The sequence below is a fragment of the Chionomys nivalis genome, chromosome 2, assembly GCF_950005125.1.
Source record: "Chionomys nivalis chromosome 2, mChiNiv1.1, whole genome shotgun sequence".
Lineage (NCBI taxonomy): Eukaryota > Metazoa > Chordata > Mammalia > Rodentia > Cricetidae > Chionomys > Chionomys nivalis.
The window spans coordinates 42,095,753-42,109,815 of record NC_080087.1 but is presented as its reverse complement, the minus strand read 5'-3'; the positions used below and the strand labels follow the sequence as shown (position 1 = coordinate 42,109,815).

The 14,063-nt window shown below is 41.4% G+C and overlaps 1 protein-coding gene across 4 annotated transcripts in view; it reads left to right on the top strand.

Annotated features, from left to right (window-relative positions):
• Nkain2 (sodium/potassium transporting ATPase interacting 2) overlaps positions 1 to 14,063 on the top strand; it is a 1,052,194-nt gene that overhangs the window by 1,007,914 nt on the left and 30,217 nt on the right. For all 4 annotated transcript variants that reach the window (XM_057761725.1, XM_057761729.1, XM_057761726.1 and 1 more), the window contains one exon: positions 11,077 to 11,137. In XM_057761725.1, coding sequence (XP_057617708.1) covers positions 11,077 to 11,137 — 61 coding nt within the window. The remainder of the gene's footprint in view (positions 1 to 11,076; positions 11,138 to 14,063) is intronic.

Here is a 14,063-nt window from a genome sequence, read left to right as displayed (position 1 = left end):
TTTATCATGTATGGTTTGAGTATGGCAGTACTTGGCAAAACTCTACCTCTCCAATGGCTAAGCAGAAGGATATAGAGTTCTAGGCCAGCCTAGACCACATACTAAGAATGTGTGTTTTAAGACGAGCAAACAAAATATGTGGAATTAAATGATAAAAATTTGGGGAGCTCAAGGGTCGATTCAGTGGCTAAGAGCACTGGCTGCTCTGGTAGAGGGCCAGAGTACAGTTCCCACTATCTATCTAGAATGTCTCAGAACCACCTGTAACTCTAGTTTCAGGGCATCTGACGTCTTCTGGCCCCCATAGGCAAGGCAACTGTGCTCGCATCCACGTACACATACATATAAATTAAAGGAATAAAATTTAGTCTAAATAATATAAAATTTTGAAATTGACTTATGTCAAAAAGCATAGTTCTATGGAAATTCTTTCAAATTGTTGCATAAATCAATCATTATTTCTATGCTGTTGCTGAGCAGTATTTTCCAGTGCAGGGGTAGACACTGTTTAATTCTTTGTGCCCTGAAGGACATCTGGATTGTGCCTCACTTTTAACCATTGTGAGCAAAAGTGCTACAAAGAGCAGACTATGGTTTTGGCGTACACACGTGTATTCTTTCTGAAAAGAATGCTCCAGAGAGCAGCTGTTGAGTTAGACAGAAAACACGTCTATGGTTCTTAAGAAACCTTGCTTCCAGATTGGTGCCGCCTAAATATTGTCTCTTCTTACTTTTAAACTTTTTTTTCTTTGGTCTTCCAAATTTTGACTACATCTGTGAATTTGATTTAAGTGATTGTCTTTTGGAGCTTACTCCAATTATTGAATTTAGAGGTTCGTGAGGATTTTGTTGAGCAAATTGAGGAAGTTTTCACTCAATATTTTTTGTGGGTGTTATCAGTGCTGCTGCCATCTTCTTTACTTTTGTACAGGCGTGAATGTTGGTCCCTTGGTTACTGTCCCACGGGTCCTGCTGCTTTTGCTCACACATTTCCTCTCCTTCTCTGTTGCCCAAGGAGGTGATTTCTGGCTCCTGCCACCAAACCTGAAGATTATTTTCTTGGGACATTCCATTCTGCAGCTGTTTTCTTATTTTAGTAACTGCTTTATTTTTTACTTTTAAATTTCCAGTTTTTCCACTTTGGTTTGTCCTCATTTCTAGCTATTTTTTGAGACCTGCCTGACTTTTTTTCTTCTTTGGTTTTATTTTGTATATTCATAAATGATTATTGAAGCATTTAACGGTTGTTAATTTAAAATACTTGTCAGATAATCGCTTCCATTGACTCTACTTTTATTCATATCGTGAAACTCCTTGGTTTGGTGACTATTTTTTTAATTGCAGTTTAATTGACACATGGACATTTAGGGTATCACGTTATGAAACTCTGGGTTTTAATTAAGAATTCTGCTTTGGGGTCAAGATGGCGCCGAAAGGGAAGAAGGAAGCTCCTGCCCCTCCCAACGCCGAAGCTAAAGCGAAGGCCTTGAAAGCCAAGAAGGCAGTGCTGAAAGGCGTCCACAGCCACAAAAAGAAGAAGATCCACACATCTCCCATCTTTCGGCAGCCCTAGACCCTGCGGCTATGAAGGCAGCCTAAATACCCCTGAGAGCGGGTCAAGGAGGAACAAGGTTGACCACTATGCCATCATCAAATTCCCCCGACCACCGAGTCAGCCATGAAGAAGATAGAAGACAACAACACACTTGTGTTCATTGTGGACGTCAAGGCCAACAAGCACCAGATCAAACAGTCTGTGAAGAAACTCTACGACATCGATGTGGCCAAAGTCAACACCCTCATAAGGCCCGACAGAGAGAAGAAGGCGTACGTTCGATTGGCTCCTGATTATGATGCTCTGGGTGTCGCCAACAAGATTGGAATCATCTAAACTGAGCCCAGCCGGCTAATTCTAAATAGACACTTTTTCACCATTTAACAAAAGAAAAAGAAAAAAAAAAGAATTCTGCTTTTGTTAATTCACCCCATAAAGTTTTGGCAAGGGGAAGGAGAAGGCTAAGATCACTTCTGTCAAGTGGGACCAGGGTCCTCATTAGACTCCACAAAGATCGACAATGGGAAGGGCTGTCATGATGGCTGAGAGGCACTGAATGAACCGCCCTCTAACCCTAGCCCCTCGCTGATGACATCCGGGCTGAGATAGGTCAGAGGATACTTTGAGGCTCCTGGGTGCCTCTCACAGACACTACAGCTTAAGGATGGTCCTCATTATTGCTGAGCATTGGTAAACAGTCAGGACTCTTACACTATCTCTTCTGGCATCACTCCAACAGGGTGGACTAGGGTGCTCTATTACTGTAAAATGAAGCTAGGAATTCGGATTCCCTAAAATGGAGGAATAGCGGACTCTTCTTAATTCCTAGAAGAAATGAAGAGCTACAGTCCTTGTTTGGCTTCTCAGACTCCATAACCTGGCCATGGAGGAAACCTTTGTTCCCTGCTCTTTGCTGTGGTGGCTAAGGAATAAGAATATAGTTGTTTCTGTTTTTTCCTGTGGCATTGACTGAAGAAGGGCTCATTATCTATTAAACTGTTTCCTGCTACCCTGCCCCTTTCCTATGCTTTGGTGAGAAAGAACAGGCTTCCCAAAGGGCTTAGGACTCAGTTTTAGAATCAGGAGTGCTCAACTCTGAATCTAGTGTATATGGACCAAGAAAACACAGGAGGAAAAATAAACAAGAAAGAAAATAAGAGAAGAAAGAAAGGAAAAAATATAGGAGAAACAGAGAGGAAGAATTTACCTTGCATCCCTCCTTGGAGAACAAGGTCCCTTGTAGTACTGACTTCTTTCCACCTCTTCAGCTCTTATGTTGGCCACACATTTGATGCTCAGGTTTTTTACTTGCACGTAGAAGGGCTGAGAAAAAATAATCGCTCTGACAAACCCATCTTCCTAGAAACAGAAGCACAATCTATAATGTTTTAAACACTGGGGTGGTTACATGTTAGATTATCAAAATTCTATGTTTCTACATACTTGCGAAAGGGTTTCCCTTTCCTTTGACCTCTGAGCTTCTATGTGAATGTCGAGGTTATCCAATCACAGTTTAGTTTGTGGATACAAATGGAAATTTTAATCTGCTTTAGTTCTGGAGAGAAAAATATTATTTCCTTTCTGTCAGTAATGATGTCAGGAAGATCAATAACACCTCACCAAGTGAATTAGAAGTGAACAAATAATATTAGATATATGAAGATGACGAGTTGAGGGAAAATAAAATGATTTCCACTTAGCTGTACTTCAGATGCCAAAAATAAGTGACTCAAATACTTTTTTCTCCTAAGTGGGAAACAATTCCTTTTTCTAGCACAATGCTATGTGAATCTTCCATTATTATTCTACCCATATTTAAAGAAGAAACAAACTTTTAAAAAACATTTAAAAAATCTTTTTGGAGATTATTTTTTCTTTTTTTCTTTTGTTTTGTTTTGATTTTTTTATTTTGTTTGTTTGTTTTTATATCCCAACCAATATTTTCTCCTCCCTCCTCTCCTCACAGTTCTTCCCTCCCACCTTCCCTCTTCCCTGTCCCCCATCTTCTCATCCTCCTCTGCTTCTATTCAGACACAGGGCAGGCAGACCTCCCATGGATATCAGCCAGCCATGCTATATAAAGTTGCAATGAGACTAGGCACCCCATCTTCTATGAAGTCTGGATGAGGCAATCTGGTAGAAGAAAGGGGTCCCAAGAGCAGGCAACAGAGTCAGATACAACCCCTATTCTCACTGTTAGAAGTCCTGCAAGAAGACCATATTACAGAATTGTAATACATATGAGAACAGGAGGGATCAGTTTGGGGGACTGGAGGAAAAAAAGTACGGAGAGAGACAACTAGGATCTGGGGTGTCTCTGGGATGAGCTAGAAACCTCGAATAGTGGAAAATCCCAGGAATCTGTGAGGGTGACTCTAGTTAAGACTCAGTAGGGGATATGGAGCCTGAACCTCCCATCTCTTATAACCAGGCGAGCCTTTTAGTGGAGGGACTGGGACACCAACCCAACTGCAAACCCTTCGACCTACAATTTGTCCTGCCTACAAGATGTGCTGGGGAAAGGATGGCATAGAAATTGTGGGGGTGACCAATTAATGACTGGACCATCTGGAGAGTCATACCCCAAGAGGGAACTCACCCCTGAGGACCAGGACCCCGAATGGGGATAGCCCAGAAACCTAGGATAGAACCAAACACAGCTGGCAAAAAGGGGCGCAATGAAATGATTCCCAGTGGTACTCTGCTGTACTCTGCCTAGCCCAACTGTCATCAGAGAGGCTTCATCCATCAATTGATAAAAGCAAATACAGAGACCCAAAGCCAAACATTAGATACAGTTTGGGAAATCCTGAGCAAGAAGAAGGATTGTAGGAGCCAGTGGGGTCAAGGACACCATAAGAAAAAATGATGGAATCAACTAACCTGGGCTCATAGGGGCTCACAGAGACTCAACCACCAATCAGGGAACCTGCATTGGACTAAGATTTGCTTATTCCTCTTTTGTGTGTATGGGTGGTTTGCCTTCATGTTTGTTTGTGTGCAGCATGCATGCCTGGTGTCTGTGGAGACCAGAAGAGGGTGTTCAATCCCCTGAAACTAGGATTAGCCACAGCTGTGAGCCACTATATGGGTGCTCAGAATCTATACAAGATCCTTTGCAAGAACAGCCTGTGCTCTTAACTACCGAGCCATCTCGTCAGCCCCAACCATTTGATTTTACTCAGATCTGTAACAATAACATGAGTGACTATCCTCTTCTTCATACCCAGTGGCTTTTCTTCAAATGGTCAGAATGCATCTGCGCTGGGCCCATGCCTTTTTTCTGAACATAATTCTTCTTTCCCAGTTCTTTTCTGAACACTTCTTAGAAAATGTTGCCCATTTGCCCTTTTCCCTCTATATTCTCTCTCAAAGCCTTTTGCGTCTCTCAGATTTGTCACAAGCATGCCAGGCTACAATCCGCTCTGGGAATGGCCTGCCATCTCTCAGGGGGATTGACACACTATTCTTAAAGAATGAGTGAATTGCTTTAGGTGCCAGGCTGAGTTGGGTAAGGAGGAAAGAGTATACAGGATTAGCTCTCTCTGTTGCCATAGTGTGGAAATGAGTTAAGGTAAAGGAGAGGGGGAAACACTATTTTGTTTTCCTGCAAACCACTAACACCTTTCTAGGGACTGAGTTCTCAGTAGCTGTTGTAGAAACGCAGATAAAATGCTGGGCATCACTTCAGGAGGGATGTGAACTCTGCCATTCTCAAGGACTGCCCCCTACATGTGTAGAACAAGAGCAACTAGATACACTGAGCCCTGCTGATTGAACGCTGATCTGCCTACACAATTTCCATGTCTACTGCTCTAGGATGAGGTTCCTAAACCTCCATCAGGTAGAACTATGGGCTGTTGCCCTAACACAGACATAGCTTTCCTGCTTCAGGATCTCACTCCGGAAAAGCAACTTTTATTACTTGTCTTCTGCAAAAATCCATATAAGTTAATCCAAGAATGGTTGCAGGGATTAATGAACCAATACATGAAAGTAACTGTACTGCTTGTCACCTGTACGATTATTTTCCCTCCTGGCTACTTCTCAAATCTACTTCAAATGACAAATTCTACAAGATGGCAAATTCCTTAAGGCTAGGACTGTATCTCAAATCGTGGCTCTAACCAAGAGCAATTTTGCCCTTTGAAAAGGACATATGGCAATGTCTGGAGACATTTTTGATCATCTCAGTGGTTGACTGTCTTTGTTGTAGGATGGTACTGTTTAAATGTGCACAGCTTCCACAGTGGAAAGCTGCCCAATCATAAATGTCAGTTGGCAACCCAGGGTGAGTCTCCATGGTGGCTTAGGTAGCATTTAAGAGATGCGCAGCATTGGAAACATTAGAGATTATTAAAAACTCTGAAACTGTCTACTACTGGTAAACTTTATAAATTGCTAGTGGAAAGTTAGAAATATATAGGTAAAGGAAAATTGGAAGCCAGCAGAGTTTTTTAATCTGATGAACTGTGGAAAAGTACATCTACGTTTGTATTTAGAGGTGACCAATTTAAAAGCTAAACTCCTCTTAATCAACAGGCTTTTATAATAGAATGCAACAGGATTTACTTTTGGATCAAAGGCGTTCCCCTGGTAGTTAGAGAATGCAGCTGAATGCAATTATAAGCTCACTGATAAGCAGGATGCAGGTCCTTAGCTGCATTCGGAGAGAGTCCACTTAATAATTGAGAATCTAGCAGCGACACTTTAATGAGGAGTTTAAAAACTCACTGGCCCTGAATCTCAGAATTTGTCAATACTTGTTACCTAGATTTTCATTTCAAAGTAATGAAGTGATAAGTAGGAATCAAGAGGAAAGTTTGTGATTGAGAAAAAATTGCTTTGCAAATAATTCAATAAGTACTTAAAGGCTGAACTAAGAGATAAACCATTGATAAGTTGGTAAAACTTGGACACATATAATAGGAATATAATGTGGAGGGGCAAGTGGAGAGTTACAGGCAGTGCCCAAGGGACTTACACAACATCACAGACCCATGTCCCAAGGATAATGCGCTGATGAGACAGACCATTCAGAGAATAGAGCCTTCCTATGACTACTGGTAAACAAAAGAGAGAAAGGGTTAATATCATCCCATGTAAATGATCAAATCACAGTATGACTTTTTTTCATTTTTATGGTTAGTTTTTAAAGTTGTATTGTATGTAGTTTGCTTTCTGTTGCTGGATAACTGGCTTGACTGAAACCAGCTTGGGAAGAAGATGGGTTTATTTGGCTTACCTTCGTAGTTAGCAGTCCATCCTTGAGGGAAGTGTGGGCAGGAACTCAAGCAAGAACTGAAGGAGAAATCATGGAGAAATGCTTCTTACTGGCTTGCTTGCAGACTCGTGTTCAGCTACCTTTCTTTTACATCCCAGTCCCACCTGCATAAGAATGGCACTGCCCATAGCAGGCCCTCCCACACTGACTAGCAATCAAGAAAATGCCCCCTCAAGACTTGCCCATGGGACAATCTAATGGAGTCAGTCCTGCAATTGAGGTTCCTTCTTCTCAAGTGAGTCAAGTTAACAACAAAATTTAGACATCACAGCAACAAAAAATAATGGATTTTGGATAAGCAAGTGGTCATCCCTAAAAACATTACTTTTTTTTACTCATCAGGTTATATCTATATAAATATTTATTATATATACATACATATCTATATAATTAAAGAATAAAAGGCCAAGAATTTGAGAGGGAGGGAGTATGGAAGGGGTGAGTGGAGAAGAGGAAAGGGGAAGTAATATAACTACAATTTGTTTAACTAAAATAAGCTTTTTAATGGGCCTTGTGTTATTTCATATATTTAATACATTAGAATTTGTTCAGGTTTTTCTGTTTGTTAATGGATAGTTTACATTTTAATTAAAACAGGCTACCTGTTTGTGATTTGCCTTTTTCAAGAAAAAGAAATGAATGAGTAACTTCATTGCCTAGGACTTTGTTACAGACACAAGATAAACCAGTTTGGGGTTAGTAAATGTTCAGATCTCTGCATCTCACCCTTTCCCCAAACACTTGCAAGTTAATGATTGTCATACATAAAGCCAGTTAGAGAACCTGAAGATGACCATCTCTAAGCATTTTCTCCCTTTTTGAAAATGTGTACTCAATATATATGCATACACACACACACACACACACACACACACACGTTTTCCTTTGCTCCTGAAAAGTTTCATGTCCATGCTAACTATGGAATGTGTGCTTTGGGTCAGTTTTATGTGCTGCTTTTGGGATCAACTCTCTCAACTTTTTCCATGAGACCTTCTTCTCTCACTGGGTCTTAGGGTCATCTTGCATATTTATGTAATGTGTGGAGCTTGAAACATTGAGCGGCCAGTCCCTCATATGTCTCCCAAATAAAGTCAATAGAGTTTCTTCTAAGCCAGGAACAGAGTACGTTTATTGGGTTTCCTTTTGAGGCCTGTGCCTGTCATGGGGTGTTCCCCTCAACAGCGCCACATTTTGGGGTGGGAAAGAACAGGTGCTTCCTCTCTTCAGCATCTTTATCATCTGGTCCTCACAAAAGTACTAAGCTAGAGGCTTGGCAAGTTCACAGGAAAAACTCAAAATGCTGAATTTGAGGAGTAATGTCAGGAGACAAAAGCCAAATGATAATTAATCAATACATTTCAAAGACACTGAAAAACAAAACAAAACAACCAAAAAATGCTTCAAAGTTGCAAAAGCAAACAAAACATGGACCAAGATGTCTTTAGAGGTCTGAAAGTGACTGAATAAGCGAAACCAAAATGCCCAGGCCAAAATACTTTCAAAGCAAAGAAACAAATCAGATACCATAAACATCGCACTTTGAAAGCATATGAAAAGGCTATCTATTAAAGTTGGATCCTTCTTAGCCAGCCCAAAACAAACAAAATGGACCACTGACCAAACTAAAAGAGTCTGGAGCCCCAGGAAGAACTCAACAACAATTCACTGAGGATATGACTCCTGTCCTGGACTCAAGGGATCTATGCAGACATTGGTTTTCATTTGGGTGATTCCTCCAATGAAAAGTGAGCCATTATCTCAGTCCCATGTTGCTGCGCCATAACTGTCAACAGAAAAACTACAGCCCCCACCTGAAAGAGATTCAGAGTTTATTCTGGAGCCATTTTGAGTGACTACGACCTAGGAACACAGATTTAGGTTACCCTGCATTTCGTGTTGCTGTATCTAAGCAGCTTTTAAAAGGCTTTACAGTTTTATAGAACGGAGAAAGTTGTAACTCAAGGCAAGTTTAAAACCCATTAGTGGGTACATCAGAGAGGTAGGTCTACCGAAATAGGGGAAGTTTTTAGGCTCAAGATGTTATTTAATGGCATCCTTAGGTCTTGCACTGATAGAAGATAGTTGCCTGCTAAGTCAATAGATTCTGAGGATTATCTGTTGACACAAGATGTTAGTTCTGATGGAGGGGGATGGGAATGGCTGTTCTGCAGGGCCAGAACTTAAGCCTCCTATAAGGTAATTAGTTTCTGGGCCTGCAACTTCCCAATCTCTCCACAACACTGAAATTCTAATCAGCCAGTCAGTCTCTGCAGACACTGAATACTTTCAGGAGGTTTTATTCACAGCTACATGCAACTTCCTTCCTGAGGTTTTCATTCACAGGGTCAGCACTCACTTAGACCAAAGCCTGTCTGAACTGTCACCATGATCACCATTCTGAGAAGATACTTTTATTGTGCATCTGCATCCATGTTGATTGCTACATTACTCACAAGAGGCAAGATAAGGGCTCAGCCTAGATGTCCATCCATAGACAAATGATGGAGAAAATATGATACATATACACAACACAATTTTACTCAGCAATAAAGAAGAATGAAATCATGCCATTTGCAAGAAAGTAGGTGAACTTGAAGATAAACAAGTTTATTTTCTTAAAAGATACTAAGAAAGATAAATAGCTCATGACTCCTATCATGCAAAATCTAGATTTAAATGAATATTTACATGAACATGTATAAACATACTTAAGACACAAAAGTAGAAAAGGCTTAGTGAGGGCAGAGCGAAGAGGTCTACAATGAAAAGGAAAAAGGGGGGAAACAAAATATCTCATATTATCTCTTATTTACATACAGAATATAAAATTACATGTATAATTATATAAATATCTATACATTCATATGTATATATAAATCATAAGGGATACTGTAGGGAGAAAGGGAAATAGACAAATGAAAAGTGATAATGAAGTGCATTGGAAATGAATAAAAGAGCAGGATATGAGGATTAATTTGTGTGAAAAAAATCTCATAGTGAAAATCACTGTTTTGTATAATAACAAAACATAAAATTCAACACACTCGGATTGCTTCCGCTAAAAGGCACTTATCAGTAAATTATCTCATGTCCTCCTATCAGAGCTAAGAATTTAATTAAATATGGCAAATATGAAAGGGTACAGAGCCTTTCAATCTTGAGGCTTAGATGCCAAACGACTTCACTGAAGTTCACATTTAGAGGTTCACATTTCAGTGAGCAAGGACTCTGGTGACCATGGGGACTGTTTTGTGAGATTTTTCAAGAAAACTGGTCTGACCCATGCAAGCACAGGCTCAGAGCATTCTGGCAATCCTCCTTCTCACAGGTACCTATCTCATTTGCATCTCTGTAACATGTCGTCACAAGGATGGTCAGGACAGCTTGGTTCCTGCTTCATGCTTCAGTAAAAGTTTCTCTTACTTGCAAGGCACCCAGGAAACACACAATGGAAACTCCTTGGAGTCTTTACATCCTGCTTTTATTTATTTATTTATTTATTATTTATTTTGGCTTTTCGAGACAGGGTTTCTCTGTGTAACAGCCCTGGTTGTCCTGGAACTGGCTCTTATAGCCCAGGTTGGTCTCAGACTCAGAGAGATCCACCTGTCTCTGCCTCGCGAGTGCTGGGATTAAAGTTGTGTGCCTCCACTGCCTGGCCCCACAGTATATTTCTATAGTCAAGAAGAATTTGGTTTTAAAAACACAAGTCCTAGCCGGGCGGTGGTGGTGCACGCCTTTAATCCCAGCACTTGGGAGGCAGAGGCAGGCGGATCTCTGTGAGTTCGAGACCAGCCTGGTCTACAAGAGCTAGTTCCAGGACAGGCTCCAAAACCCCAGAGAAACCCTGTCTCGAAAAAACAAAAAAAAAAAAACAAAAAAAAAAAAAAAACAGATCCTGACTTCAAGAAAAGTCTGCTATAACTGTAAGTGTTTGGTCCATTCACCAATGACCGCGGTTCTTTTCCTGTCTTTGCACCTGAAATAATTGTTCCATGTTTACCTAGCAATTAACAAATCACACACGTAAATGTTAGAGAAAAATAAAACAATATATTCATCCAGGCATGTGGATACAGCTGGAGTCAAACATCCACAACAGAGTCAAGATCCAGTGAGGAACCATGTTGGAAGCCTAAACGGGAACCCAACTGCCTGTGTTTGAAATGCTGCTCCCCCAGGGAGGTCGAATCTCTGACCTTTGTCTGATGTCTAAAGCTCGTCCCTTTCGTTTCAGCTGGCGGGCTTCATCTACGCCTGTTACGTCGTGAAATGCATAACTGAAGAAGAGGACAGCTGTGAGTATTAAAGCCCCGCTCTGTGTCTTTCAAGTTCAAAGCCTCCTTAGTGCTTCCTGCCCAGCCTTCCTGCTCTGAGACAATACCCCTCACAACCCCAGCGGAGCAGGAATAAGCCTTTGGTGCCTGTCATGCTAAGCTACTCTTCAACCAAAGAGTCAGCATATTAAAGAAACAGAGAAGCTCTCATTTTGAAAACATGCTTTTCCCCTTTCAGTGAAAGGATATTTCAAAAATCTGTTCTCAGAACAATTCTAGTAGAGAATACAGATGGGAGATTAGAAAAACAGAAGTGAACTCTAAACGCAGTTAGCTTGGATATTTTCCTTCGTGACAGTTTGGTTACTGTGTATTGCTAACTAATCTGTTTCATCGAGGACTACAAATCTCAACAATCAATAATTTGTAATAGTTCTTAGAACTCTCTCAACAATTGAATTCCTAATGAAAATCAATTGCTATGACAATGATATGTATGCCATGATCTGAGATGGCATGATATAAAATGCTCTGATGTGGTCTGATAAGGCACTGTATTGGCGTGGCACATTAAGATACAAAGTAATATGGCCCAATCTAATATGATAGGTATCTGATGACATGACGTGATCTGATATGTCATGATCTGGCATGGTGTGCAAAGAAATAACATGATACAATATGATATGATTGATATATTATGATATGGCCCATGCTAAAACATTTTGAGTAGTGGGGCAGTATGTGGTTGAATATGAGGTAAGGGGAAAGGATGGGTCTGATGGATTCCTAGATGTCTATGCATGCATGAGTATATAGAAATGCCTCTTAAGGAAAGGAGAGCAGACACAACACACTGAGGGTGGACAGGTTGTTGGAGGTGTAAGCAAGGATATCCAGTAAACACCCATCATATGCTTGGTCACCTTATTCAAAGACTACAGCAGATAACAGATATGTGGATTGGTAAATGTAAGGCTCTAAGAGGTCATGGAATCAGCATCCTTGCAGAACCACACTTTGCAAAAGAGACTCCTAAAATGCTCATTCTCACTTCACAAGACAAAAACAAGTAAATTTGACACTGAAGATTCAGAATGTGTGTTTATACAATGATGTCCCTGAGAGAAGTCCCACTTTGGAAAATTTTCAAGAAAATTATTTTGACCTTTAATTTTTATGAAAAACAAAAAACATCCTCTGAAAGCAAACCTTGAGGAATTTGAGAGAGTTTTGATGTCTGGGCAACATTGGGGCTAGTACTGTATCTTCCTGAAGCTACCTGCTTACCAAATTAGTGAAGTCTCCATCCCTAAGAGTACAGCCTAGGTTCTGTAACTTGGTGAGAACACACAGTACCAATGAAGACAGGCTTTTGACTTCTGGGTGAATAAAATAGGCAGGAGGCTGAAGTTGTACATCTCTGTGATTGGTGCTCTCAGACACGAATGTACCCAGCCAAAGTCAGAGGGAAGAAGCATCGACTTCCAAGGAACCATGAACCAGGCAGAAGCAAGGACACAAGCTATACTGAATGAAATGATAAGACATAGAGGATGGTATACTGCACCACAGAGGAGTAGGGGGAGGGAGAAAGAGAGAGAGAGATTGAGGGTTAACATTCCAGGCTTGCTGCACCCCCACTATGTAGCCAAGGTTGACTTTAAGCCTCTACCTGACTCCTCCTCCCAAGCGCTGGATTGCAAGTTTGCCACCATACCATGTTTATGCGCTGCTATGAGTTGAGCTCGGGGTCTCCTGCATGCTAAGCGAGCGCTGTACCTACTGAACTACATTACAAGCCTAATGACAGACACATTAATGCAACATCTATTTCCAGTGGGAAAGCCCTGAACCTGGGCTTCTCTGTGCTTGACCCCCCCCCCCCCCCCCAGTCTAAACCAGAGCCACAGCCTGGCAAATGGACCGCCTGCACAAAGTCACAGCACACCACTGCCACCTGCTGTCCAAACTAGACTATGGCATCGGGTAGCGCGATGAGGATGCTCTGCTTTCTATGAATCAGTAGGACTGCCCTGATAACAGGCCACAGCGTTGGCAGCATCTAACCACAGAAACTCATTGTCTCCCAGGTCTGGATGCTGAACCTCCAAGGTCAAGGTGTCAGCATGCGCTTTGTCCTAAAACCTCTCCTTGCCTTTTCAAATTCCTTATGTGGCCTTTTCCCTATGCCTTTCTTCTTATTTAAAAATTTCAGTCCAGTTGGACTGCAGCCTTGTCCTGGTGACCATCTTTCACTTTAATTAGCTGTTTAAAGGCCCTGTCTCAAGAACTTCACACTGAAATTTAAACTTTCTATTCACAGATTGAAGGGAGGAGACACAAATAAGGCTATAACACACACACAATAGTATGCACACATGCACATGAACACACAGTATATTTTGTAGACGTATGAGTATATTTACAGGGGCAGAGCAGACCTAGCCTCAGACTAGAGCTTTGGGGAGCTAACACTGCTCAGCATGGCTGTATGTTCAATACGATCAGGCAGGAAACCCAGACAGCACCTCTAACTGTCATCTTGTTGTAACATGAGCGGCAGGGCTGCGTCCCCGGCACCCAGCCGCCCGCATGGCTAGCTTATGCCCCGAAATAATTACACAGAAACTGTATTCTTTTAATTACTGCCTGGCCCATTAGCTCCAGCCTCTTATTGGCTAGCTCTTACATATTGATCTAACCCATTTCTAATATTCTGTGTAGCACCATGAGCTGGCTTACCAGGGAAGATCTTAACCTGCGTCTGTCTGGAGTGGGAGAATCATGGCGACTCACTGACTCGGCTTCTTTTTCCCAACATTTTGTCTGTTTACTCCACCCACCTAAGGGCTGGCCTATAAATGGGCCAAGGCAGTTTCTTTATTAGTTAACCAATGACCTTCCTCCATCATCATCTACTTTCAGAAGAAAAGTTCCACACCAA